General features: G+C 67.6%; 1 protein-coding gene across 7 annotated transcripts; it reads right to left on the reverse strand.

The window, feature by feature from the left end:
• AGRN (agrin) lies at positions 1-27,321 on the reverse strand. 7 transcript variants are annotated; one of them, XM_089301600.1, is made up of 38 exons: positions 27,014-27,321; positions 25,222-25,480; positions 17,201-17,248; positions 12,552-12,767; positions 12,173-12,397; positions 11,869-12,093; positions 11,577-11,783; positions 10,489-10,707; positions 10,221-10,415; positions 9,931-10,131; positions 9,702-9,850; positions 9,522-9,627; positions 8,950-9,066; positions 8,704-8,868; positions 8,480-8,623; positions 8,267-8,391; positions 8,089-8,194; positions 7,647-7,982; positions 7,423-7,560; positions 6,893-7,020; positions 6,688-6,802; positions 6,480-6,599; positions 6,076-6,405; positions 5,770-5,962; positions 5,411-5,626; positions 5,064-5,281; positions 4,842-4,976; positions 4,307-4,403; positions 4,063-4,227; positions 3,860-3,971; positions 3,356-3,367; positions 3,118-3,234; positions 2,846-3,038; positions 2,672-2,759; positions 2,017-2,049; positions 1,607-1,831; positions 1,231-1,334; positions 1-1,015 (listed from the first exon to the last, which is right to left on the reverse strand). In XM_089301600.1, the coding sequence occupies exons 1-38, from the start codon at positions 27,218-27,220 to the stop codon at positions 858-860; spliced, it is 6,147 nt and encodes a 2,048-aa protein (XP_089157726.1). In that variant the 5' UTR covers positions 27,221-27,321; the 3' UTR covers positions 1-857. The 7 variants fall into 7 exon arrangements, with proteins under 7 accessions (XP_089157726.1, XP_051695464.2, XP_089157727.1 ...); XM_051839504.3 differs by lacking the exon at positions 3,356-3,367 and having other exon boundaries at positions 27,014-27,320; XM_089301601.1 differs by lacking the exon at positions 2,017-2,049 and having other exon boundaries at positions 27,014-27,320.
• Positions 27,322-27,720: the final 399 nt, after the last annotated feature.

A 27,720-nucleotide genomic window follows, 5' to 3' on the forward strand; every position in this document is an offset into this window, starting at 1 on the left:
TCAAGTTTCCATACTTTATTTCACGGTGATTCACAAAGACACATATGGGGGGTGTTAGTAACATGATACCATGCGGCCCCCACCACCCCTGCCCCGCCCCCCTTCTCCTGCCTGCTCCCAAGACCACTGGACTGGGGATCGAGGGCAGGGGCAGGGGACGGGACTCTGCAGCCAGTGCTGCCACCTTGCCATAGCCCCTGGTAATCCTGCCACAAGGACAACTGTCCCTCAGCTGCTCCAGGTGTCAATCAAAACCAACCCACAGCCACCACGGCTGGTGGTCAGGCCGAGGTCCCTCAAAGGATGCCAGCCGGCCCAGGGTTCTCATCCCCACTCCCTTCAGGGCTCCCGGGTGTGTGGGGGGCATGGACACGTCCAGTGGCTGGGCTAGGGCTCGGCTGTCCAGCACCGAGGCGGGTGGAGTGCTACCCCGACAGGAATGCCGTTTCCAGGTCACAGTATTGGCACAGGAGCCAGGGAAGAGCCAGGCCCTGGGGTCTAGGCTTGCCCGGGGCCGAGGCTGGCCCACAGCCCATGGAGGACGGAGGAGCAGCTTCACCGAGAACCCGGAGGTGCATCAGGGCTGGTGTGGCTGTGCCTGCTCCGGGACGTGGTGGTGACGTGGGGGCCCGAGAACACATGACTGGCATGGGGACACAGCCCTGTGCCGAGGCTGTGGCGAGCCGGCCCCGCAGGTCCCCGGCACCGGGCGCCTCTGTGGCTCAGCTGCTGGACGGAAGGCGGCCCATGCCAGCAGTCCCTCCACCCACACACAGGCGAGGAAATCATATCAAAAAGCAACAGGTTTACAAAAATAGAAAATAATTACAGAAGGGAGGGGCAGCTGCAGGGCCAGCTCAGGGGGCGGAGCAGGGCCGCAGCTCCGGCTTGGTCACCGCGTCCTCCAGCAGGTGCAGGGGGCGCTGGCCCACCACCACGTCCCGCAGGCAGCCCACGAAGCCGGTGCCGTAGGCCTTGGGCAGGGTCTGGCCCGCGGGCAGCTTCTGTAGGCCCCCTGCAGGACAGACAGCAGGAAGTCACCTTCCTGGGAGTGGGCAGGCGGATGCTCCTGCCCCCAGACGGCCGTGTGAGGACCCTGGGGACTGCAGGCCACGGTAGGGAGGACAGCCCTGCCCCCATCAGCTGTCCAGACGGGGTTGACTCCGCCCCCACCCCAGGGGACCAGAGTCCCTCCTGGCTCCTGTCCCCTGGCTTCTCCCGGATACTCACCGAGCCACAGGGTTCCATCTGTGTCCAGCTGCGTGGCGCCCAGAGGGGAGGAGCCAGTCACCGGGGCCTCGTTGCCCACCTGCAGGGAACCTTCCCTCTGCTCCCTGGCCGGGGGGGGGGCGGGGATGAGACGGTCAGGGGCTCCATCGGGACTCCCACCTCCTTCAGAGCCTGATCCCAGAGAGGCCCTGGTGGCTGCGGCGGGGGAAGCGCCCGGCAGACTCAGGCAGAGGCCGCGCCGGGGCAACAGCAGAGCAGGAGGCCCGACCTTTCCCGCTCCACTCGGCCCTGCCTGGTACCGCGGCAGCGCCTGCGGCCAGGCAGGGGCCAGGCAAGTGCCGCTGCCGCCCCGCTGTGCTCGGGGCTCTGCACTGACCTGTGCGCCCGCACCCGCAGCCAGCGGTTGGTGCTCACTGGCACGGTGGAGCGCAGCACCACCGGCTGGGATCCCAGGTCATAGCTCAGCTGCAGGCGCCCGTCCACGATGGCCAGGGCCACGTAGTCTGCCCGCTCCGTGGCCTTGCCGCTCCACAGCACCAGCCCCTGGGTGGCCTCCGTGCGCAGGCTCAGCTCGAAGTGGTTGCTCTGCAGCGCCTTCTCACTGCGGGTGGGAGGGGGCGGTCAGGCCTCTGGGTGGGCGGGGGCAGGAGGCAGAGGCCACGGGGGGAGCGAAGGGACAGCGCGGCCCAGGAGAGGGACAGACAGAGGGACGGCGCGGCAGAGGTGACCCAGGGTGATGGCGACGGGCAGGCGGCAGGGTGAGGCCGCGCACTGGCACGGGCTCACCTGTGGAGGGCCCCGGAATCTGCAGTCTCAGGGCTTCGAGGCAGGAAGAGAGGGAAGCAGTGAGGAGGGGACGGACCCCACACGGGAAGGGGCACCAGCAGGAGTCCACCGAAGGCATGCATGACCCACTGGCCCCACCCACCAGGGAGCCTGGCGACGACATACATGTAACACGCATGTGCACACAGCCGGTAGGCATGGCCCAGGCTGGATGGACAGAGTGAGGCATGGGGGGGCACGGAATGGAAGCTGAGGGCTCGCCTGCCTAGGATGGCCCCAGGTGCCCAACACGCATGCACATGTGAGCACACGCACACCGCCTGACGCAGGGCTCCAAGTGGCCAAGCCATGGCACCGTCCCCCCTGCCCACTCAGCAGGAGTGCCCCAGCCCCTCCTGCGCCAGGGCAGGACCCTCTGGCCCGGGTGGGCTCAGGACCCAGGCGTGGCGCAGCGGGGACGGTGAAGAATGAGCGTGAGGGGCGGACGCAGGACCGGGTGCTACTTACACTGGGATCTCATTGGCCAGTTCGCTTGGAAACAAAGACAGATACAGTGAGAAAGAAGGAGGTGGGTGGACACTGGGCCGAGGGGCACACAGACAGGACAGACGGACAGCAGAGGACACGTGCGCCTGGCGTCCAGGGGGCTCGCTACCTGTCCGTCACAGCACTGAGGTACTCGACAAAGGTCCGGCCGTCGAAGGCCAATGTGTCCAGGTCCCCCGCTGACCGCTCCGTCAGCCCTGCGGGGCAGCTGGGGTGAGACGGGCCAGGCAGCTGTGGGCCCCCAGCCCTGCCGCCGGCTGCAGCTCCCAGCCCCCAGCCTCACCCGTCTCACAGTGCCTCCCTGAGAAACCCCCTGGACACAGGCAGTCGTAGGCAGCCTCCCTGGGGAGACAGGTGGCCCCATGGAGGCACGGGTGGCCCGAGGCTCGCGTGCAGGGGTGGTCCAGGAAGGATGAGACGTCCACGGCCCGCAGCACGTACTCCTGGCTCAGGAGCTGGTGGCCGTTCAGGGCAACCTAGGTGGGCACAGCGGTGAGGGCCCCGACCTGTCCGGCCAGGTGCTCGCCCCGGGGGGATGGGGCCCTGCCCGCTCACCAGCTGGACAGCACCGTCAAAGCCGGAGGCCACAGCGGCCGCTCGGGCCAGCTTGCTGAAGTCGGGGGCCCCCCCAACGTAGAGAGACTCCTTCAGGTTGAGGACGGTGTGGGGCACCTGCGGGGGGCATGGGGTGAGTGAGGGGAGGCTGGAGGGGGCACAGAACGCAGGACGCAGAGGGCGGGGCAGGGGAGCTGCTCTAGGGGCGCAGGTGCAGGCGGCGGGCAGGACGCGGTACCTTTCGGGATTTCTGATCCGCAGGGCGGGTGGGGGTTGCAGAGCAAGAGCCAGAGAGCAGTGGGCAGAGAGGAGACAGACAGAAGCCCAGGACGGACGGAAGAGAACAGCCCAGTGAGAGGCGCGGCAGCCAGGCCCCTTGCCCACACACGTGGCACACATGACACCCAGGTGGCCATTCACTCCAGAGAGACCCTCACCCCCCCCCAACACTGGGGCCCTCACTGGGGACTCCCCCAGCACACGGGGCCTGTCGTCCACACACGTATGGCCGTTTACTCCAGAGAGACCCTCACCCCCCCCAACACCGGAGCCTTCACTGGGGACTCCCCGCACATGGGGTCCATCGTCCACACACGTATGGCCGTTTACTCCAGAGACCCTCGCCCCCCCCAATACCAGGGCCTTCACCGGGGACTCCCCCAGCACACGGGGCCCGTCGCCCATGACACCCAGGTGGCCATTCACACCAGAGACCTTCGCCCCCCCATGCTTGGGCACTCACCGGGGACTCCCCCAGCACACGGGGTCCGTCGCCCACACGCATGGCACCCTTGCGGCCGTTTCGCTCCAGCGAGACCCTGGTCCAGGTGCCCAGAGTGACTGGCTCCTTGCTCCTGGCGGGAAGGGGCACCATGAGCAGGCTCTCGTTCCACTATCCCAGGGCCCAAGCGACACCTGTCAGACCCCATGGCCACGCCCACCCACCTGATGACCGCAGTCCCCTTGCCCAGGTCATAGCGGAACTCCAAGCGGAGGTCGTGCAGTGCCAGGGACACGAAGTCGCCCCTGCCGTCCGTCTTCTGCCCGTTGTAGAGCAGCAGGCCACTGCGGCTGCGGGCCAGGAACACCACCTCCAGTGCCATCTTCTCCCTGGCTCACGTGGGGCTGGGGTCAGCAGGGCCCCTCCCTCCATAAGTGTTCCCTCGCCTCCCCCATCGGCCTGACGCACCCCAGGTCCCGGTCAAATGTGTGCAAGCCTCTCAGCTCCAGGTAGGAGAAGCCGTGGAAGTCGGCCAGGAAGGGCCGAGTGTTGTCCTGCGCCAAGGCTGTGGGGGAGACGGGGTCCAAGGTCATGGAGACCTAGCCTAACCCTAACCCTAGTTGCCCTGAGCCCACCTAACTGGTGCCCAAATGCCGGCCCCAATACACAGCCCCAACACACAGCCCAACCCGACACACAGCCCAACCCGACACACAGCCCAACCCGACACACGGCCCGGCCCAACCCAACATACGGCCTCAACCCAACATACGGCCTCAACCCAACACACGGTTTAACCTAACACACAGCCCCAACCCGACACATGGCCCCAACCTAACACACAGCCCCAACCCAACACACGGTCCAACCCAACACACGGCCCAGTGCAACACACAGTCCCAACACAACACACAGCCCAACCCAACACACGGTTTAACCCAACACAGTTTCAACCCGACACACGGCCCCAGTTCCCCCGCCCTCCCGAGAGCCCACAGCCCACCTGTCTGGCAGAGGCTGCCCCCACGCCCCACGGGGCACTCGCACTTGGCCTTGCCCTCAGGCAGCACACGGCAGGGGGCGGCCCCGTGGCAGGGGTTTGGCTGGCAGGGGTTCTTCTCATCAGCACAGGTGGGGCCTGGAGGGAGACAGGTGGGGTCCCAGGTGGCCCAAGACCCACCCACAGGCACCTGGCCTCCCACCCCCTCACCAGCCCCACCCTCACCAAATCGGCCAGGTGGACACTGGCAGTGGAATGCGCCGGCCTCCAGCGCCTGGCACGGTGCCCCGCCATGGCAGGGGCTGGGCAGGCAGGGGTGTGGCCCACACTCGCCCACGCCGGCGCTCCGCAGAGCGCCGCCCAGCTCCAGCCGCTGGTTGTTCACGTCCAGCAGGCGGACGCAGCCCTTCAGGCCGACCCTGACGGAGGTCCGCTCCTGCACCCTGCAAGCAGGAAGGGGATCAAGACCAGGGGTCAGGGGTCAGGGGTCAGGGCCAGGCAGATCCTCTCAGCACACCAGCAGTGCCAGCCCCAAAGTCAGGGCCAGGCCACACCACTGTCCCCCTGCTCACACGGCAGCCTGGTCATCTGGGACGCCTCCCACAAACAGGTCTGTATCCAGGTTGAGGCCGTCGGTGCCGCTGGGGCTCTCGCCTAGAACAGGGGTCTCACCATCCACAGAGAGTGTGCCGCGGCGCCAGTGCCGTGACAGCTCCAGGCGGTGCCACCGGCCCGGCTGGATGGACACTGAGCTGGTCAGCACCGCAGGCCCTGAACCTGTGTCAAACCTGGGGCGGAAGCAAGTGCTCAGAACCCCCGCCCTGCCCGCCTCCACCCCCAGCTGCACCTGCCCTGCCCACCCCACCCGAGCTGCCTGCACCTTGCCTGTGCCCTCATCACCAAGCTGCAAGCCCCGCCCTGCCCTGCCCACCTGAGCTGCACGTGGCCATCCAGCAGCACCAGGGCCAGGAAGTCCTTGCCCCTGGCATTGCCATTGTAGAGCAGCAGCCCCTGAGGCTCCAGCGCTCGGAACTCCAGGGCCAGGCGCAGCGTGTGGTAGGCGCGGAGCGTGGGGAAGGCCAGGAAGGAGCGGCCCTCAAAGGCTGGCACAGGGGGGTGCAGAGCTGCAGGGGGCAGGGGGCAGGCTGGAGGCACAGCGAGGACCCCATCGCCCTGAAATTTCCCCCCTCCCCTCCCAGAGCCCAGGCTCCGCCCCCCCAGCAGGGGTGATCCTCACCCTTCTCACACAGGGCGCCGGCCCTGCCTGCCGGACAGCTGCAGGCAAAGCCCTGGCCCCAGTCCTGGTCCCGGCAGGTGCCCCCGTGCAGGCAGGGCTGAGAGTCACAGGGCCTTGGGGGCTGAGGCCGCGGGCCAGGCACACGTCCAGGGGCGGTGGCGGGGGGCCGGCGCGTGGTGGGGGGTGCTGTGCCCCGGGCCACTGGCCGGCTGGTGTGAGCCCGAGGCGTGGCAGCAGAGGGTGGCTGGTGGGCCAGAGTGGTGGCTCTGGCTGTGGCTGCAACAGCCGTGGCTCCTGCCGTGGCTCCCGTGAAGAAGGCAGGGAACCAGTCTGAGGGGAAGGGAAGCAGTCAAGGTCTGTGGGAGGGGGCCGGGGTGGGATGGGGGCAGGGGACAGGTACCCACCGAAGTCCATGAACCTCACGTGCTCCTGCAGTGGCCGCCTCACCCCCAGAGCCCGGCGCCGGGACGCCTGGAGCTGCCGCAGCAGCGCTCGGCCCACGTCGGCAGCGCTGAAGCCAGTGGCTGGGGAGGAGCCGGCACTGAGCCTGGCGGGGACCCCAGCAGCCCCCACCCACTGCCTCCCAGGAGGGACGTGGGGTGGGGGCCTCACTTGGGTCAAAGTGCACGTCCACGATGGCGCGGACGGACCTGCCCGGCCCCAGGTCCCGCAGGTGGACGCTCCGGAAGTCCTTCTTGACCTCGGAGTTCCGGAACAGGTCATCCAGCTGCGGGCAGGGAGTGGGCGAGGGCTCTGGGGGCCATCCTGCCCCGTGGGCCCCTCCCCCAGGCCGAGCTGGGAGGACACGCCTGCCTACCGCACTCTCGATGCTCCGGGCTGTCTCCCCGAACAGCTCTGACTTGGGGTCGGCCATTTCCGGGGTGTAGAACAGCTCCTGCCCCTCCACCCCCTCGAGCTCCAGCACGCCCTGGAACGCCTTCGTGGCTGTGGGGGAGCAGCAGTTAGGCCCAGCCGGGCATCCGCCTGGAACCTGCCTGGCCTCCCAGGCTGGCCCCGGGCACAGGCCCCAGCAGCAGGCCAGGTGGGTGCAGAGGCCGTGGAGGTTAGTCAGATGGTCATGAGGTTAGTGGGGACCCTGGGACAGGGCTGGCACCAGTTACCAGGTGGACTCCTTGGGACCAGGTGCCCCGGGCTGGCTTGCAACAAGAGAGACGGGTTAGGCATAGGGTCCTGAGCACCCACACGTGTGCATGCGTGTGCTGAGTCCTCAAGACCTGCACACGCATGTGTCGAGGCCAGTACCGACCTGCTGCCACAGTGGGGGTGGCACCCTGGGCCGTGTCCAGGCCGCTCCTCCAGCTCCACCCTGCCCGGCCGCCCACTCACCGGGACAGTTGGAGCCCTGAGTGTCCAGCGAGGGTGTCTTGCCGTCCGAGCAGCAGCCCAAAGGTGAGTTGTAGCAGGAGGCCCTCTCAATCGGTGGCCCGGGGGTCACCCCACTGCTGCCCTCAGGGGGCTCCAGCCCTAGGGAGGTACTGTCTGAGCCTGGACTGAGGGACCCCTCTGGGTTCCTGCTCCTCCCCCAGCCCCGCCGCCCAGCCTCCGCTCACCCCCTGAGCCCCCGCCACTGGACTCCTGGTCCCCACTCAGCTCCTCGTCGCCACTCCCGTCGGCGCTGCCGGATCCACCAAAGGCAGATGTGGCGAGGCCGGCTGCCACCGGGGGTGCTGTGGGGGGCACGGTCAGCACCAGCAGCGCCGTGGTCCTGGGGATGCTGGCGGTGGTCCGAGGCTGTGATGAGGGCGGAAGGGTGGGCTGGCTCCGGAGGGTGCTGCTGGGAACCAGGGGGAGGGTGCCGGGGGGCTGCAGCGGCTGCGCCTCGCTCGGGACGAGGCCCGGGGGGGTCGCGGACACAGGTGGTGGGCGGGTGCCGGGAGCCACAGTCTCTGCAAGGAGAGGGAGGTTGGGTGGGGGCCAGCTGGGCTGGGGCTGGGGTCAAGGCAGGGCCTGGTCTTCCCGGCCAGCTCCGGGGCGGAGGCGTTCGGGCCTCACCCTGGCACGGGCCGAGGCTCTGGACGCGGATGTGCAGGCCCTGGCGGCAGGCGATGGCCTGCAGCTGGCACTCATTGCCGTAGGTGACGCCGTCCGACCCGCAGACCTGTGGCACAGGGCAGGGTGCTCAGCGGAGGCCTCCCCCTCCCCAGCACCCTCCGCTGTCCTCGCCCCTCACCTTGGTGGCATCGGCCTCCGGGCAGGCGAGCGCCGGGCAGACGCAGCGGGCGGAGCCATCCTCCTCCACACAGGACGCACCGAACTCACAGTGCAAATCCACACAGGAAGCGGGCACTGTGGAGTCTGTGACAGGGACGTGGGAGACCCCTGCCGGCTAGGGTGGCCCCGCCCAGCTCTGCCCGCCCAGGTCGGCCCCAGCCTCCGCCCTCACCTGCTTCACAGCCAGTGGAGCCCAGGGTGTGGCCACCGGGACACTGCCCGCACTTGGGGCCAGCTACCCCCGGCCGGCAGGAGCACAGCCCGGTCATCTGCTCGCAGTCGTCCCGCACGGCACCCCGGGGATCACAGCTGCAGGCTAGGGAGGACAAACTGTAAGCCCCCAGGCCCCCGCCAGGGCCCACAACAGGGGGAGCTGCCCTGCGCCCTGCAACTCACGAGTGCAGCCACTCCGGCCGTCTGTGACGATGCCACGGAAGTTCCAGAAGCCGGGCTCACAGCGGTCGCACTTGAGGCCCCCCACGCCCGGGCGGCAGGAGCACTGGCCGGTGACTGGGTCACAGGTGCTGCTGTAGGAGCCGTGGGCATTGCACTGGCAGGCACCTGCAGGGCCCAGGGGGACAGGCTCACCACAGCTGCAAGGCTCCCGTAGGCCAAGGGTCAGGGCTGGGCCCAAGTACTCACCAGGGCAGCCGGCTAGGCCCACACCCCGGGCAGCAGTGACATTGTCCTGGCAGCAGCCGTAGGGTGTCTGGGCACAGTGCTGGGGGCTCACGGGAAGCAGTGGGGCCACGGTGGGGCCTGAGGGAGGGCTGGGGTCAGGGGCTTACAAGGGGCCGACTGCCCACCCTGTGCCAGCCACCGCCCCATCTCTGTGGTCATCACCGCTCCACCCTCCCAACACCAACGCCCACCAACTGTGCACAGGCCCTGGCAAGTCATGTACCAGGACACGTCTGTAGATCAGACATGCAGCCCCATGCACACACACACCAGAGCCACTCACCCCAGCAAGTGTGTTTGCAAACACACACACGCGTGTTCACCCACGTTTCTCCAAGTGCCCCTCCAGAATACTCGGTGGCTGGCAGGTGCACAAACCACTTACGCCTCCCCCCACCAACACAGGAAGGACGGGTGGGGGCCATGTGGGTCACTGCTGCCTCTCAGCCTGGCACACAGTAGGTGCACACGTGCCACACACAACCACACACATGCACTCGCAGCAGGCGTCCACACCTGGGACGTGCACTCACCACGGCAGGCTCCCTGAGCCGCGACGTACAGCTCGCGCTGGGACACACACCTGGCCTTCTTCAGCTCGCACTCTGTGCTGTAGGTGACCCCATCTGAACCGCACACCTGCAGGACTGGCATCAGCGTGGGCAGCCCCAGCCCCTCCCTCGCTGCCAGCCCGGGGCTGGGGCGGGGCTCACCGGGCTCCTCGGGACGCTCTGGCAGCTGAAGTCACAGACGCACGGCCCATCCTCTGAGTCCTCATCCCAGACCCCACCGTGCTGCCGGCACAGGTCCTGCTCGCACTCGCCGCCCGCGCCGGAGCCGGAGCCGCCCGAGCCGCACTCGGCTGTGGGCAGGGGGCCGGGTCACCACGGGGTCCCGGTCTGGAGCTGCCCTCCCCGTGGCTCCTGCCCGCCCCAGGCCTACCCTGCTCGCATGGCCCTGCCCGGACCTCCTCGATGTGCCTCTGCCGCTGGCAGGCAGCGGCCCGGAGCTCACAGGCACTGGGGTAGGTGAGGCCGTCGCTGCCGCACACGGGGCCGGCAGGGGCGTGCTCACACCGGGGGCACACGCAGCGCCCTGCTGAGCACACGGCCCCGAAGGCACACACCGTGTCACCACAGGTCTCTGTGGGAGACAGCGCCAGGCGGGGCTCAGCCAACCTCTGAGGGGGAGGCTCAGGATCCCAGCCCCCCGACCCCCACGGCCTCACTCACGGCAGTGTCCGGCCGAGGCCACGTGCAGGCTGATCTGGTGGGTGCAGGCGTGGACGTGCAGCTCGCACTCACTGGGGTACGTGCGCCCGTCGGAGCCACACACAGGCTGGGCTGAGGCCACACACCCAGAGGGGCAGACACAGCGTCCTGTCTCAGCCTCACACAGGGCTCCAAAGCGACACTGCCCGCAGCGGTCTGGAGAGGGGGCTGTGGTCACTACAGCAACCGGGAGCCGCCCCCCCTGCTGGCCCCACGGCCCGCCACTGACCACAAGGTCCTCTGCGTGCCACCCGGATCTCCCGCTGCAGGGCACAGGCTGTGGCCTCCAGCTCGCAGGTGCTGCCGTAGGTGACGCCGTCACTGCCGCACACGGGGTCGTAGACGCCCAAGCAGGCCTGCTGGCACTCGCACACGGCTGCCCCGTTCTTCACAGCGCAGGTAGCCCCGAACGCACACTGCACCCCGTGACACGGGGACAGGGCCTGATCTGGGGAGGACAAGCTGGTCAGCAGGCCCCTGTGCTGCCCTCAGCGGCGGGCAAGGCCCCTGGCCCCTCGCAGCAGGCCTCTCCCAGGGTGGGGTGGTGGGGGGGGCCCAGATGCACAGGACACAGCTGAGAAGGGGACAGACACACAGGGATGCGGACAGGGACAGGGACCCACCGAGGGCGGGGCTCCCCGAGGCCACGGCCCACCCGGCTCTCCCGGCCCGGGGCTCCCCGACCACCAACAGCCCTGGGAAGTCTGTGGGGGGCTCTCTCCGCAGGTGGGAGGAGCCTGCACCCCAGAGCCACATCCAGGGCCTCACGGGGCAGGAGGTGTCTGTCCACTTGCTCTGAGGACCACATGGCCAGGCAGCAGCAAGCCACCCCCCACCCCACCACAGGCGCAGACCTCGGGCTGCGGGCTCCCGGGCAGGCGCGGCGCCTCGTCCTGCCAGCAGGTCAGACTGGAAGACACAAGAGGCGGAGGCAGGACCGAGGAGGACAGGGGACAGACCACGGAAAGACCAGAAAGACGGACAGACGGATGGACCCCGGGTGGACACAGAGACAGGTGGGGCCTCGGCAGGCCTTCAGCCCCAGCCAAGACTCTGCCCCTAAGGTGGTACGAGAGAATCTGCAGAGCCACCTGAGTGGACAGGCTGGACCAGGAGACGCGCAGGGGCCAGAGAGGCCCAGTGGGGACCAGGGCAGCGGCACAAGGGCTTCTGGTGCCCCGGCCCCACCAGGGGTCCCGAGTGACCCCCCCCCAGCCCAGGATCCCAAGAGGAGCATGACCGGGGATGAGGATGGGATGTGATGGTGGCGGGGCTGGGACCAGCACGGCTTCCAGCTGACCCTGCGGCAGTGCTCACCACAGGGGCCCTGGTGCCGGACGGGGATGGCCCGCTGCTGCCGACACTCGGCCTGCTCGCGCCAGCACTCGCTGTCATACGTGTGCCCGTCCTGGCCACACACGGGCCTGTAGGCCCCGTCGCAGGTCACTCGGTCACAGGAGCAGCGGGGACGGCCACGGCGTGACAGGCACACGGCGTGGAACTGGCAGGCCTCCGGGCACTGGTCTGGGGGCAGAGTTGGGGAGGTGAGGGGGCGGCCAGCGGCAGTCAGCGGGAGGCCTGGCGGGGGCCCTCCGGGGTCGCTGCCCACCTCGAGGCTGGCACTGGCCAGAGCGCACTTTCTGCAAAAGGAGGCCCCGGGCGGCCCCCGAGCGGCTCATGGCGCAGTCGCTGTCGTAGGTGACGCCATCGTCGGCACACACGGGCGCCCGCTGTGGGGGGCAGCTCTCAGGCCGCAGCAGCATCTCCGGGAGCCGCGTGCGCGGGTTTACGCGGCAGACGCTGCTCGGGTCGCTGGGGGCGCCCTGGCAGGGGTCTGCGGGGAGGGAGGGAGGGTCAGGGCCATGTGCGCTACAAGCCCCGCCTCCCGGAACCGCCCTCCCCAGCCCGCTCACCGCAGGGGCCATCGAACTTCTTGGTGATGTCCCGTTGGCGTGCACACGCCTGGCGCCGCAGCTGGCACTCGCCCGCGTAGTCAGCGCCATCGCTCCCGCACACGGTGTTGGTGGGGGCCCCGTGGCAGGCGGCTGGGCACAGGCATGAGGCCGTCTGGCCGTCAGCAGAGCGCACGCAGGTGCTGCCGAAGCCGCAGGTCACGTTGGAGCAGGGGTCCCGGGACCCTGCAGGCAGGGTCCTGGGAGTCACAGGGGTCCTGGGGGATCTGGGGCGGGGCGCAGCCGTGGGGGGTGTACCCCAGCGGGGCGGGGCGGGGCCATGGGGGGAATTCCAGGGCAGGGAGGGGGGAGGTCCCGGTCCCCTGGCGGTGGCGCTCACCACAGGGCCCACGGCTGAGCAGGCGGATGCGCCGCTGCTGGCTGCACTGTGCGCGCTGCAGCTCGCACTCGCTGCTGTAGGTGGAGGCGTCCGAGCCGCACACGGGCGCCACCACGGCGGGGCACGCACTCTGTTTGCACACGCAGGAGGCCCGGCCCGGTGCATCAGCGTGGGGCTCGCACACGGCGCCAAAGCCGCACAGCATCCCTCGGCAGGCTGCGGGGCAGGGGCAGGGGGCGTCAGGGTCGGCGGCCACCCGCAGTGCACCAGCTCTGGGTGGGGGGGCGCACAGCTCCTCCACGCATGCCCATGGGTGCGCAGGGATGGCCTGCATCACAGAGGAGGCCCCGCTCGCCTCCTGCACACCCTGGAGTGTCTGCACATGTACTGCATTCCAGGAGAGTGTCCTCACAGGATCTCCGCCCGCGCCCAGAGCCCCCGCGGGCACCCCAGTAGCAGGTGCCCTCTCCCACATAGCCTGCATGCCCCAGGTGATTGATGAGCTTAGGTGGGGTGGGGGCTTCCTGGGAGCTGGCGTGGGACCACAGGAGCCCGCTACCACCTCTTCTCCCCCAGACCCCACTCTGTGGCCCTGCTCCCATGACCCCCAGAGCTCACAGGGCCCACAGCCACACCCCACTGCTGCCCCCAAACCCACCCCCACTTCAAGCTGACTGTGGCTTCCCTCCCAGTGCTTCTGTCCTCTGAGCCCAGGCTCAGGAAGTGTCATCACCCAGGCTCCTACACACACACACACACACACACACACACACAAGACACTAGACACTCTATACACACTAGACACATGCTATACATACTAGGCACACACTATACACACACTGTACACACACAATATATATATACTACACACACCATACACACACTATACATACACATGGTACGCACACACACTGCATACACATACACTACACTATACACAGACGCGCACACAACTACACACATGCTATACACACACCCATACACAGACACACAGACTATATACATGCTATATACACACACTATATACACACAGACACATACTGTATACACACAAACACTATACATACACTATATATACATACATCATACAGACACTATACACACAACTATACACACTGTATACAGGCTATACACACACTATACACACACTGTATACAGGCTATACACACACAACTATACACACACTATACACACACTATACATACACTATGTATACATACATCATACAGACACTATACACACACAACTATACACACACTATACACACACTATACATACACTATGTATACATACATCATAGACACTATACACATGCTGTACACACATTATACACACAGACACATACTGTATACACACAAACTATACACACACATACTATACATACACTATATATACATCATAAGACACTATACACACACTATACACACACTGTACACACACTGTATACAGGCTATACACACACAACTATACACATACTATACACACACTATACATACATCATAAGACACTATACACACAACTATACACACACATACTATACATACACTATATATACATACATCATACACACACTATACACACACAACTATACACACACTATACACACACTGTATACAGGCTATACACACACAACTATACACACGCTATACACACACTATACATACACTATGTATACATACATCAGACACTATACACATGCTATACACACACAGACATATACTGTATACATACAAACTATACACACACACAATACACAGACACTCCGGTCCAGCCGCCGCCCGCGCAGCCTCCCCCACCATTCACATGGGCACTGTGGCCATCACTTTGGCTTCTGGATGGTGCCAGAACCACCAGAACTTGGACTGGCTCCCAAAGCCAACCTGGTGAGGGTCCCCCCAGCAGGAAGGCGGGGTGAGCATTTGAACCCAGGGCTGCTGGCTGTGGCCACTGCAGCAGTCCCCCCCAGCACAGAGGCCCGGCACCAGGGATGGGGTGGGGCATCTGGGCTCAGCTGTCTGCCTCTAACAAATGCTTAAGTGGAGTCCACTTAGCCTCGCCAAGTTGTAGGGAGGAAGGGCAGCAGGCTCGGAGCACGCCCCATCTCCCACGAGGGCAGGAGGCAGGGGACCTGGAGCCAGCTGTTCCCCCAGCCTCTGTGAGTCTGTCTGGGTGTCCCCACCCCCACCCCAGAGGGCTCAGCCTGCCCCTGGCTCTGACGGTGGGTAGGTTACCCCCGTGCTGGGCCCCAGAGCTAGGGGGTTACTGGGCCAGCGTCTGCTGGGCGTCCAGCACACAGCACCACTGGGAGCATCCACACCATGAGCACAGGAAAGGAGCCATTGCTGCCATCGGCCTCCTGTCTGCCTCGGCACAAAGGGAACTCCAGCCATGTCCACCCACAGCCCCTCCTCTCCTGCCCACGGCCCCTAGGACTCCCAGACCCAAATCCAACAGGCGCTGGCTGATGCCTGGCCAACTGTCCTCTGACCAGAGGCTCAGCCAGGGTCCTGGCCCTCTTGCCGAGGAGTGGGTCACCTCCCCTACCCAGGCTCCCGGCTCAGCCCTCGGGGTCCTGGCCCCACAACCAAGGGCAGCTCCTCCCAGATGTCCCTCCACAGCCCGGCCCAGCCTTGGCTGCACATGCCGCACAGAGACCTGGAGAGGAAGGTGGTGGGTGGCCGCTAGCCCACAGAGAACAAGGCTGGGGCACTGGGCAGGTTCGTGGAAGGTGGGCGGGGCATGAGATCCGAGGCGGTCTCAGGGCAGCGCCAACTATGGGTCATTGCACGTGGCTTAGATCCTCCACGAGGAGACCACCAAGCCAGGCCCAAGCACCAGCCTCTCGTCCGTGTGGAGGGTGCACAGGGAGTGGACCTGGTGGCCACAGCCAGGTTTGGCAGCTCTGTCCCCAGTCCAGGCAGGAACCCATCCTCAGCTCAGGAGCCACCGCCTCCAGGAGGCCTCCTGCCCCACACTCAAGGGTGTGAACAGGGAGAGGCTCCTGCGCACGGCTGAGGTCCACCACACGGGCATGGGACGGGTCCTGGAACACAGAACCGAGCACGGGCAGGGACGCCCACGGCCAGAGCACACAGCGTCCGGCCCAAGCTCGCACAGCAGGGGGAGCGAAGGCTCCCTCACACCACGGACGCCTGGCAGACCAGGCTGACTCCAGTCCACGCTCCAGGTCACTGTCCATGCTGCCCCTCAGATGCGCAGGTGACACACCTGGCCCCTGCGAGCCCGTGTCCCAGCCAGGTCACTTCTGGGCACCCTGCCATGCCATACCTGTCCCTGTCCAGCCTCCTTGGAGGCTTCTCCCTGGCCACTCGGCTTCCCAAGCTCTCTCGTGGGGATGCTGGAGGCGGCGGTGGCTTGCATAGCTGCCGCTAGAATGGGTATACTTAACTCCCCTGCCCGCCTGGGGCTAGGATGGGTTGGGGGGATGGAGTGGATGCCCTGAGGCATGTGTGAGGTGAGAGGGGGGCAGCAGGGGGTGGATAGGGGACCCCCCAGTGCGGCTGTGCAGAGGGCGAGTGGGTGTAAGAGCAGGACACACTGCAGCCTTCAGGGCTCCAGGAAGCAGAGCTGAGACTGCGCGGGGAACACGCTGCCACCTGAGCCCAGCCCTCAAGTCCATGCTGCTCCAGGAGGCCAACACTCAGTCCTGGCTCCAGCCCAGCGCAGACCTGCCCGCCGCACCTGGAGGCCTCGCCGCCCGGTTCTGGGGTGGCCCGAAGGGGCATCGGATGGGACAGTCGGCTCACGTGTCCACCTCTTTGGCCAGCACGAGACCCTGCAGATGCTGCTCTGACCCAAAGTGCGCCTGCGTTTCAGGGAGGGCCAGCGCGCCCCTCCCCACGCCCAGGCACCGTGTGGGGCCGTCCCCAGGATCTTTGGGGAGCAGCCCTCCGAGGGCCAGGACAGGAGCCCCCACAGCCCAGCTCCCGGGTCCAGGTGTCAGGGACACGCTGCCAGCTTGTGAGGACTGTGGCCTCAGGGATGACCCAATGGCCACCAAAGACAGAGAGACCCCTCCATCTCACACCCCTGAACCCAGCTCCTGCTCCGGGTACATCCAGGGAGAGCCCTCACCTTGCCTGCCTGGGGGACCCCTGGCTGCCCCAGTGCTGCCCTCCCCTCTCAGCACAGGGCTGTGGACAGGGAGGGGAAGTCCCGCCTCTACCCCGTGACCAGACGGTGCCGCTCAGGGCACGCCCTAGAGGAGAGCAGGCCCCCAGCCCTGCCCCACACAGACAGCTCCTGCCCGCGATGGGGCCGTTCTGAGGGCAGCCAGGGCTGTGCTCCTCCCCTGCAGTGCATGTGGCCTTGGCGTGACCCCCCTCCATTAGCCTAATGACAGTGGCTCACCCGCCAGCAGGCAGCTGGGGCTCTGGACCCACCCACAAGGCAGGTCACCAAGGTCGCCCGCCCCTCCATCTCTGTGCCCTCCCTACCTGGGTCTGCTCAGTTCCAGGGACAGACTCCAGCCCTCCAGGCCCCTCGGACAGCTGTCGTGGGTCAGAGGCCCTCCACTCCTCCACAATCCCAGCCCCCAACTCCATGGTATGCGCGGCTCAACACCACCCCGACTGGTCCCAACGTGGGGACTCCAGACCCCAGCACAGACCCACATCCAGCCAACTCACCATCAGCAGGTGTTGGGGGCACTGGTGTGAAGTGAGTCCCCGGTTTATCTGAAAAAAAAAAAATTGCATTTGGAAGTTAGATACCTCTGGGCAGTTCCTCCACCTGCACACCCGCCTGGCCACACCCCCAGTGGGTCAGAGACCGGGCTGTGGAGGCGTCCAGCCCAGCATCCAGACTGGCTGAGGCCTGGGTAGACGAAAGCAGAGACCCTGGCCTTTCTCTCATGCTCCACACCTGTCACCTGTCAGGCAGGGCCGAAGCGGTGCTCCCCTCCAACACGCTAAGCGGTTTCTGCCCCACAAGGGCCCCGGGTTCCTGGATGACCCACCTGGGCCAGGGACAGCCCCCAGCCTCGCTAGGACACCCTGCCCCCAGCCCGCGGGCGGCGGGGTGGCCTCGCCCAGCGGCCACCTACAGTTGTTGAGGAAGAGCAGCACGGCGAAGCCCAGGGTGCAGGAGGCCAGCAGGATCAGGCAGACATTGCAGGGGAGCATGAAGTAGCGCACCAGCAGGGAGACGCCAGGCGGCCGCCGGGGGTCCCGCGCCAGCTGCAGCGGAGGCATGGCGCGTTCCGCGCGTGGGAGTCCTCACGGAGCGCCCTTGGGCCTCTTCGGGGCTACTCTCCCCATCGCGGCACCCCTGGACTGCGGCCGGCAGCTGTGGCCTGTCACAGCCCCAGGGGCAGCAGACCCCGCGCCCGGCCCGCCAGCCTCACGAGAAGACCGGGCGGGATTCCCCGCGGACAGTAAGCCCAAATGCGGGCTCAGGCAGCCGGAGGAGGGGCTGGGGTCCCGCGGCGGGGGCGGAGCGGCGGGCGCACAGCGCGGGCAGAGCCGCCGCCCAGGCCGCGCTCCCACCTCCTGCAGCGGCGCCGGCCCGCTCGCCCTGGCCAGGGCTGGGGCTGCGGGCGAGGGGCGTTGCGGAGCAAGACAAAGGAAGCCGCCTCCGGGGACCCAGGCGTCCGTCCGCGGGGAGCGCAGCTCACGGAGCCGAGATGGTGCGGGCGAAGACCGAGCCCGAGCCGCGAGAACCGCACAAAAGGAAGCGCGGGGCAGGCGGGCGGCACGCAGGAACGGAGGCCGAGGGAGGGGCGGGAGGTAGGGCTGGGGGCGCGCGCAGGAGTTGAGGCCCAGGGAGGGGTCGGAGGTGGGGCTGGGGGGCCGGGAGCCAGAGGAGAGCCCGGGCTGTGCAGAGGCAGGTGCGGCGGGCAGTGGGAGTGGCAGCGGGAGGCGGGGCCCGAGGCCGGGGCTGGACCGAGCTGCCGGGTCCTGGCCCCTCTCACCCTGTGCGCGGGGCCGGCGTGGCGGCGAGGTTTATCGGAGCCGCCGCAGGGGCTGGTCCTGCGCGCGCCCGCGGGGTTCCTGTTCCAGTGGGACCCACCCTGTGGGGTGCGGCATGGGGTCCCCGCATGGGGTGCACGCCGGAAGCTTCAGCTAACGTGGAGGGCCCGGGAATCACATCGCCCGGCCTTCCCCTAAGAGCTGACAGCAACATCTCGAAACCACCGCGCGCCGCCCCCCCCCCCCCCGCCCCGCTCCGTTCTGGGGGTGGTGAGAAAACATGTAAATGAGACCCATGCAAATGAGCCGTATGCAAATAGCCACCGGGCCTCCCCGGCGGTGCCGCGGGTCTGGAGCGCCCCCCAGAGGCTGTCCCGGGAACCTCGGGGGCCCGTGATGTCAGCGCTGGGGCGCCGCCCGCCGGGAACCTGTCCAGAAGTCACATTCCCCCCTCGACCTCCGAGGTCGCTGCAAACTTGGGGACACCGCGGGCCCGGGAGCTCCGTCCCCACAGTCCACCCTCCGCAGCCGGGTCCCCATTTCCCACCTACAGTGTTTCAGGAGACCCAGAGCATCCGCCTTGTCTGCAACCACTCCCATGCAGCCAGGATCTGGTCACACAGCCCCTTCCGCCCCTGCAGGGGTCTCAAGGGGCCCAGCCAGGCCCCCTCCCCCGGACAGGTGGCAGCCACCAGGATCCCAGGCCCCCTAACTGCCAGTCCCCAAAGTGAACTCTGCCACACACAGCCCAACTGTGGCCTCCTCTCAGTCCCTCCAACACACACACAAACAGCAGCACTGACCACGCCCACCACCCTGAGCAGCCCCGGCCCCCGCCCTCCCTGGGTCCCCCCTCTCCACGTCCTGGCCCCCAACCGGACCCCTCCCACAGACCCCACCTTTCTCAGGGGCAGTCCTTCCTGCAGGGTGGGACCACCCACCACCACAGAAGGGGTCCTCACATCTCTAACTGCCCTGAACCCACAGTTCCAATGAAACCGTGCGTCTGCCAGGGTGTGAGCCCTGGGACCCTAGAAGTCCTGCCCCTCCCGGCTTCCCACTGGACCTTGGCACTGCCGCGCCACGCCAGCGGCGGCCGGGAGGTGCTGGCACCCACAGCACCCAGGGCAGGGCCTGAATTTTTATCTCCTGGGGCAAGGCTTGGCCCAGAGTCAGGAGGAAAGGACTTGGCGTGGAGCCCAGCGACGTTACCACGTCCTCCCAGTGGCCGCTCACTGCCCGGCTTAGAGAGGCCCAGAGACACAGCCGGGGTCAGCCCCAGCCTGTGCAGCCTCCGGCAGAGCCGGGGCGTGCGAGAACAGACTGCCCGACAGTTTGGAAACCCCACGTCGGAAAGACCCTGGGTTCAGCCATCGCTCCCAACCCCACCTGGCCGGCCACACCAGGACGGTGTAGGGCGCAGTGGGCGGAGCCGGAGCCCGGCCCCGCCCAACTCCTCTCCGGAGTCCGAGCCCCCCACCCGCCCACCCCGCAGGGGCGGGATGCCCTGGGAGAGACAAAGGGCCATTGAGGCCCCAGGCCCAGCGGGGGAGGGGAGCCCAGGCTACTGCAGCTATTTTGGGATCCTCAGATAAACTCGGCCCCAAGAAACCCACGCAGGCTCCCGCCCGGCTGCACGCAGAGTCCTGAGCGTAGGAATCAGCTCCCGTTCTTGGGTCACACAACTGCGCTCTCGCCCCGGGCGGGCCAGGTCTCCGGCGAGGGTCACCTGCTCAGGCGCCTCTGCGCAGGGACGTCCCCCAAAGCCCTGAGGAGGGGGACGGAGCCTGGGGCGAGCGGAGGGTCCCCTTCCCACGCAGACGACCCCTCCCTTCGCTTCGCAGGCGCTGGGGATCCCGCAGAGTCTCCGGGAGTCCGCCAGGGGCACCGCCCATCCCGCACGCAGGCACCCGCCGCGCATGCGCACACAGGGCCCCACCGCCCGGGCCTGGCCGGCCGCCACCTGCAGTCGGACCTCTGTAGGACCAAGAGCGGGCTGCTCTGCCCGGAGGGGAACGGAGCTGCCGCGGTGGAGCCCGGCCCGGCCAGCCAGAGCACAAGTGTCCGGCTCCCCTACTAGCAAGCGGAAGGCCAGGCGGAGACCGCAGCCTGCCTCCCGGTGTCCGGTCTCGGGCTGCGCCTTCCCCGCCCCCGCGGCCTTCGCAGACAATGGGCGTTTCGCGCCTGCACGTTGCTGCTGGGCCTGAGCCAGCCGCCAGACATTTCCTTCCGGAGCCGTTGTGCCCAGGGCCCAGGGTCAGTCGCCCTCCCAGGTGATCCCCGGAGGTGCCCAGGTCAGAGCCTGGGTCCACCCACCTGCGCGCTGCCACCTTCAGGTCCCCACCTTTGCCAGTTCACCTGCTTTGCAGGTGCTGGGGCATAAATGCGAATCTGGGGAGGGGGCTCAGCAAGCCTGGCTCATCGGGCAGCCCTTGGTACCCAGGGCCCCCTCAGTAGCCTAGCCATCCAGTGGGGGGAGGGGCTGCACTGGACTGCGGGTTCAAGCGGGTGGTATCTGCTGTCAGAATGGTGGCCCAGGGAATGCAAGTGTGTGACTTCGGAAGAACAGAACTCAAGGACTGGGCTGAGCTTCAGTCTGTGGCCGGGACCAGGGCTGTGGCCAGCAGAGGGTGCAGCTGAGGGGAGAGGTGAAGAGGGGACACCTGTGGGGGGGCAGGTCCCTGCCTCTGTCCCGCCCCTCCTCTGAGAACAAAGAGAATGCTGGTGGAGCCAGGTGAGTGCCCAGGTGTGGTCAGTGGCTGCTGTCTAGCCTTGCAAAGCTGGGCAGCTGGGGACAGGCAGCCCGGCCCCCAGGTCTGACAGAGGTGGTGGCCAGCTGGGTGCTAGGATAAACAACTAAGGGTAGAAGGAAGCAGAGACAGAGGCAGCCAGAGGCTGGGCTCCCACCCTCACCCCTGGCCTCCTGGGGAACCCCAGCGGGAGGTGGTGGCACAGCAGCAGGGTGCACAGTAATGAGTAAGTGACCCCTTCCCAGAGCCCACACATCAGGATGAGCCACAGCCTGTCCCCAGTGGACACTCACACCTGTGGGCATGGAGGCCCTGACACCGGGCTGCAGCGAGGGGCAAGCGAAACTCCAGGTACCTAGCTCAGGGCAGGGGGCAGGGGGCAGGGGAGGGCAGGCCCCCAGGACGCTCCTCTCTTCACTGGCTGGACAGGGCGGGCAGGGGGCGGGCAGGGATGGACGAAACAGCAAGCAGGCTGGCTGCTCACAGGCACCTGAGGACAGAGGCCAGCCCCAGTCCCAGGATGGCTCGGACACAGACACAGAATGCCCACTGCCAGCCTGCACCTCCCACCCGGGCCAAGCCAGACATGAAGGCGGCAGCACCCAGAACCCCCAGTGCACGTGGGGACACACGTAGAGCCCTGGGCATCCACACATCATGCGCACACAGCTGGGAACAGCTGGCTGCCTCCGCGGACAGAAAGCTCCCCCTCTCCCACGCCTCCATGCTGCGGGGGAGGGGCCCTCCCTTTTCCCAGGTCCAGCTGGAAGCAGGCCCTGCAGGGGGCCTTCCTCAGAGGAAGTTCCCAGGGCCCTCCCTGGAGGCTCCACCTCCGCCCAAGCCCCCAGCACACTTCCGCCTCTCCCAGGACCACTCCTGAGCCCCCAATCTGAGGCCCTGATACCCCCCACCTTGAGACCCCACGCCCAGTGAGTGACAGGCATTTGTGGGGAACTTGGGGGCTCCGCAGTCCCCTCCCCAGCTCAACCACAGCCCAGTGGGCAGGAAGTCTGGGAGCCCCTGCAGCTCTGAGCTGAGGTGGGGGCAGCTGTCCCTCACCCCCACGGTGAAGCTTCCTGGAAGAGGCTTGGTGGACCTGGCCCAGGCCTGGGGTCCTGAAGTGTGGGGCCTGCCCCCGACATCCCCGGGGCTGCAGCCTCATCCAGTCCCCTGTGGAGCCTGCTCCCCCTGGCTGTGCCCAGGGGCCAGCATGCCCTGACCGTGCTCCTGCGTGCAGCTGCACCCCCCATCTCCCACCAGAACCCAGCGGGGTGCTGTGAGGGCACAGGCAGGTCCCAACAGCACCCCTGGGGGAGGCGAGGGGAGTTTCAAAACCATTTTTCCCTTTCCAGTCTGCAGGGGAGAACGGGCAGGGTGGGTCTGGAAAACCTGGAGCTGTTTCCACAGCAGTCACCCGCCAAGGGGAGGGGGGAGGTCATCTCCCCCGGAATGGACAGGATCCCCCACCCCACCCAGAGCCGGCCCAGGCACAGCCGCCCAAATGTCAAGGGCAGGACAAGTCCCTTCATGCTGGAAGCACCCAGCTTCCCCCAGAACCCCCACGTAGGGGGAAGACAGACACATGCCATCCCCACCTGGGCAGACCCCCGCCCCCAGAGAGATCCCAGTCGCCCAGAGTCAGACGTGCCTAGGGGAGGGAGAGGGAGGGGCTCATGGGGCCTGGGTGGGGTCCACAGGGGCAGAGTGAGAATCTGGCTCAGGAGGGAGAGGGAGCTTAAGGGGGGGGGTTGTGGAGGGGAGGGCAGGCGTGTGTGCGTGTGTGCGCGCATGCAGGGGGCGGGGCAGGCGCGCGCGTGTGTGTGTGTGTGTGTGTGTGTGCACCCACATGCAGGGGGCGGGGCAGGCGTGTGTGCACATGCAGGGGGCGGGGCAGGCATGTGTGTTCGTGTGTGCAGGCAGGGGGGGTGCAGGGGGCAGGGCATGCAGAGGGAGGCTTCAGACATCTCAGAAACCTGCCCTGCCCCATGAGGCCGGGGATCCAGCACTCTGCCCACCTAAGCCCAGGCCTGCCAGAACAGCTGGCCTGACGAGAAAGGAGGAAGGGTGAGGGTCAGAAACCATCAGCCTGGCCCCTGCTGTAGGACAGAGCTGGGCAGGGCAGGGCGGGCGCCAGGCCCATTCCGACCCTGGCCCCCTGCCCTGTCCCCGTGCCAATTCCTGGCGGGGTTAGACAACACTTCCTTTCTCTGCTGTTGTGGAGAAGGGGCCCCAGGCTGCCCTGGTGGTCCTCAGCCAGCCGGTGTCCCTGCTGGGGGCGCTAGACCAGCGTTCAGGAGGTGGGAGAGGGAGTGTGTGGGCAGCGCCTGGACAAGCACAAGGTGGCCTGGCAGAGGCTGGGGGAGGTGCCCAGAGCCAGCTCCCTCATGGGCGGCTGGCGCTTCCCTGCCCCAGCAAGGAGCTGTGGTCTCCTTCCTGAAGAAGCAGGGCTGTCCCCCCCCCCCAGCTTATCCAAAGGTGGCGCAGAGGGAGGGGCACATACCTGTCTCAGTTATGCCAGGAATGTGGCTCCCCAGGCAGAGAGGAGGAGGAGGAGGAGGAGGAGCCTTCCTGGGAGCTGGGGGAGGGGCCTGGGCAAGGCAGGACCCAGGGAGCCGCTAGGGAAGTCCCAGCAGAGTGGGTACCAGGTGTGTGGTCCAGCAGCAGTGCCCCTTGGCCAGCTCCTAGAGGGGCCCCTCCCCCATCGACCAGCCCTGACTCCCCGCACCAGGTGAGCCTCGTGGCGACCTGGTAGGCTGGGCTGCCCACACCTCAGCCTGCACCCTCTGGGCAGTGCAGGGTCACAGTCAGGTGGAGAGCGGTAGGCTTGGTTCCCGGCCCCCTCCACAAGGATTGGGGCTGGATGTCCTTGTCTCCTACTCCCATCCAGGGACTGTCCCCTCTCCAGCTTGGCCCTGGCTCCAGCAACCATGTCCCTCAGGCCTGGGGGCCCCTACAGGCCACACCTTGCCGCCCCCTCCAGTCTGGTGCCCCCCCTAGCCTGCCCCTCCCAGGTGCCCCAAAGGCTGCACACAGGCCTGGGAGACCGAGGCAAGCTGGGGGTCTGGCTGGGGGCTAGGTCCCAGCTGCCTCGGCTCAGCCTAGGCAAAGACATCTGCAACAGGCCAGGGCCTGACCCTCCCTCACGCCCTCTGACCCCACACGAGGCGCAGTTACTGAGTCACGGACCCTCAGGCTGGGCCCGCCCAGCTCCTGGTTAATGATTGGCCCTCCGATGCGCAGACCGCAGTGCCCTGGCCTTCCTCTGGCTCTCACCAGCAGCCCTCGGCCCCACCCCTCATCCCAAACCGGGCATGGCCTCCCTCAGCCCATCTACACCCCAGGCCACAAGCTCCCAGAGCAGGACCGGGTTGCTGATCCTGGGCCACCCTGGTTGGGAGGCCGAAGGCTGCCCATTCCGGGCACCCCCACAGAGCCAGCACCATAGCAGTGGGGTGGACAGCAGCCGATCAGACAGATCCAAGGGACAGGAAGTCATGACCCTTGTCACTGCCCTGGGGAGGAAGTGTCTGCTCTGTCCCTCCCGGGCGGCTATGAGGGAAGACAGGATGTGGGGGCAACTCCCTGCCACCACCCCCACGTCAGGTCTCAGCCCTACCACCACTGTGCTGGTCACGTGACTGGCGGGGGGTAGCTCAGGGCTCTCCTGAACAGACCCAGAGCTGAGAGAGGCACCTGTGACCCTCTTGGAAGCACTGCTCCACAGAAGGCTCCTCTGCCCCCCATCCCTACCCTGCCCCCCACAAGCGCTACACAGATGTTTGGGCTTCACACAGCTGGTATGCGTTCACCTGGCCCCCGGGAGGTGGGGCTGGGCGCCTGGGTGGGGGAGGAAGCAGAGGTTCCTTGGGCTTCAGCGCCAAGACAAGGCACGGCCGAGAAGCAGGGAACCAGGTCGGCAGCTCACCCCCGCCCCCGTGCACCCACCCCAGCTCCTCAGAGCCCCCCTGCCACGCCCCGACAGACACACACCTACACAGAACTCCACCTCCTCCAGGTTGCGCAGTGTGATCCGCATGAGGCTGGAGTTGAGCCTGAGCTCATTCTTGTGGGCCGGCCACAGGTCGGGGGGCGTGGGGTTCACAAAGAAGATCCTGGTGTCCCCGGTGGACACCTGGTTGTCACAGATGAGGGGGTCTCCGAAGCCGCCGATCACCACCTTGTTGCCGCCGTCCAGCAGGCTCTCCTGGGCCACCACGTCTCTGCCCTTCAGGTACCGCCACACCCGAACCTGGAGTGGATGTGGGGCAGGTGTCATTCCCTCTCTCCCGCCCTGGGGCTGGGGGTCCAGGCTCAGGGCCAATGTTCAGAGACGGGCAGAGCTGCAGGAACCCACGGGCGGGGGACAGTCGCCCATGAAGACGTGCAGCCTCTGACCGCTCCTCTGGGACACAGCTCCCCCCACCTCAACTCCTACACCCACATCTCCACTCAGGCTGCATTTGGGACGTGGCCAGCGCCCTGGGAGGGGGGGCCTGCCTTCCATACCTTCTCCTCCTCTTCCCCCTGCCCCCACCCCAACATGGAGCTCCCCCTGGCCAATGCTAGGAACACCGACCCTACATGTAGGGGTTTAGGGTGAGGAGCCAGCCCTGTGGGTGCTCGGACACCCTCCACCACAGGCCTGTGGGGTGCGCAGTCAGGCCGCCCATGAGCCACAGAATCAAGTTTGGGCAGCACAGGCAGCCCCACCCTCCACCTTCTGCTCTGGGGCCCCTGAGGGCACCTGCTCTGACAGACACGCCCGGGGCCAGGCAGCCCTCCCTGGAGCAGCCATCCAGCAGACTGGGGTCCTGGCACTGCCTGGGAAGAAGCCCCCTTCTGGTGGCTGGGGCTACTGGGACAGGCTATGGGGGACAATGGGTGGCCTGTCCACCTGCCCAGCACTTGCTCTGTGGGCACCCGTCCAGTCCTGAGCCCGGGAGGAAGAAGGGGTATCACTGGCATGGGGGAGGGCCTGTGCCTCCATCACCTCCCCCCACCCCAGCCACACCCAGGAGCAGCGGGGAGGAAGTCGGGAAAATCCTGCAGGGGCTTGGCAAAGTGCCCTGGTGGCGGAGGGGAGGGGGCGGCGGCAGGATCCCAGCTGTGGCCAGCACAGGCCTCTGGGACACAGGCTGCTACCCCTCCCCATCTCCCCAGAGGGGGAACGATTAGAGCTCTGGTCCCAGGACAAGGCTTGGGGGGGGTCAAAGGAGGGCGGCCCTGGGTTCCCCGAGCCCTCCCTACGGACAGCCCGGGGTAGGGATGAACCAGTAAGGCGTCCCAGGAGGTCCCAGGACCCCCTTCCCGGAGAAGGGGTGACGGCCCCCCCAAGAGTGGGATGGGGCACCTGCCCTACCCCCTAAACACGGGGCTCAACCCGGCCCCGCCCCCTTCTGCTGCGGCCCCGCCCCCAGCCACTGCGGGTCGCCCCCCCCCACCCCGTCACCCCTCGGCCCTGGAAAGGCCCGGGAGGGGCAGGGGCCGCTCCGACCCCGGCCGAGCCCCCCACCCGTCCCTACCGCTCCCCTCCAACCGCGGGGGAGGGGCTCACACGCTCCCGAGGCGGGGTGGGCTCGGGGGTGGGGGGGTCCGCCAGACCCGGGCGGCGCAGGGCGCCCGCGGCGGCACAGCAGGAACTTTCCGGGGCGCTCGCGAGTTTTGCGGGAGCCGAGGGAGCGCGAGCGGGGGCTGCGGGGCGTCCGGGGCCGGTTCCCACGGCCGGGCGGGGGTCCCGGGGGCGAGGGGAAGCCCCCGGCGGGGCGCGGAGCGCGCGGCCCACCTTGCACGAGTAGGTGAGCTGCACTGGGTCCACGTTGAGGATCTCCTCCACGGTGCCCGTGAGCACCACGTTCGCCTCCTCCTCCCGCCGCTCCAGCGCGCGCTCCGGGCACGTCCCGCGGGCGCCGGGCAGGCTGCACGCGGCCAGCAGCAGGAGCAGCAGCAGCGGCCGCAGCGGGGCCGGGCCGGACGGCTGCGGGCTGGCCATGGCGCAGCCGAGGTCGGCGAGCTACCGCCGGGAGAGCGCGCGGGCCGGGCCGCACCGCGGACGGGACTGGACGGGACGCAGCCTGGGAGGCGGTGGCGGCGGCGGCGGCGGCGCGGGGCGGGCCGGGGGCGGGGCGCGGGACGGCCCCGCCCCGCTCCACCGCCCCCTCCCCGGCCCGGCGGCCCCGGCTCGCCCGGCGCCCGCAGACCCGCGGCGGCCGCGAACAAAGCGCAGGGGCCGCGGCGCGGGGCGGGGGCCGTGGGGGAGGGGCGGGCCCAAGCGACCCCCGCCCCCGCCCGCGTATCCCCACCCCAGGAAATGCGGCTGCAGTCGGGTTAATGCGGAATCTGCCGGCGACGTGACCGGACTCCCAAGGGGTCCTAGGAGGCGCCGCAGCCGGGGGCAGCGGGGGTCCCCGGGCGCAAAGCGGCGCGGAGGGCCCGGACCCCACCGCCCCTCCTGCGGCGCAGAGAGCGGGGCGCCGCACCCCCGGCGGGTCC

Source organism: Oryctolagus cuniculus, chromosome 7 (assembly GCF_051225735.1).
Source record: "Oryctolagus cuniculus isolate XC-2025 breed Fujian yellow rabbit chromosome 7, ASM5122573v1, whole genome shotgun sequence".
Lineage (NCBI taxonomy): Eukaryota > Metazoa > Chordata > Mammalia > Lagomorpha > Leporidae > Oryctolagus > Oryctolagus cuniculus.

What these genes read in the sequence shown, in the direction of transcription:
- AGRN (XM_089301600.1), bottom strand. Translation starts at nt 27,220, where the DNA reads ATGGCCAGCCCGCAGCCGTCCGGCCCGGCCCCGCTGCGGCCGCTGCTG. An exon ending in GGGCCTAGCCGGCTGCCCTG is followed by an intron (nt 8,869 to 8,949) that starts GTGAGTACTTGG and finishes TGGGCCCTGCAG; the next exon opens with GTGCCTGCCAGTGCAATGCC. An exon ending in GAGCCTCGGCCCGTGCCAGG is followed by an intron (nt 7,983 to 8,088) that starts GTGAGGCCCGAA and finishes CTCTCCTTGCAG; the next exon opens with AGACTGTGGCTCCCGGCACC.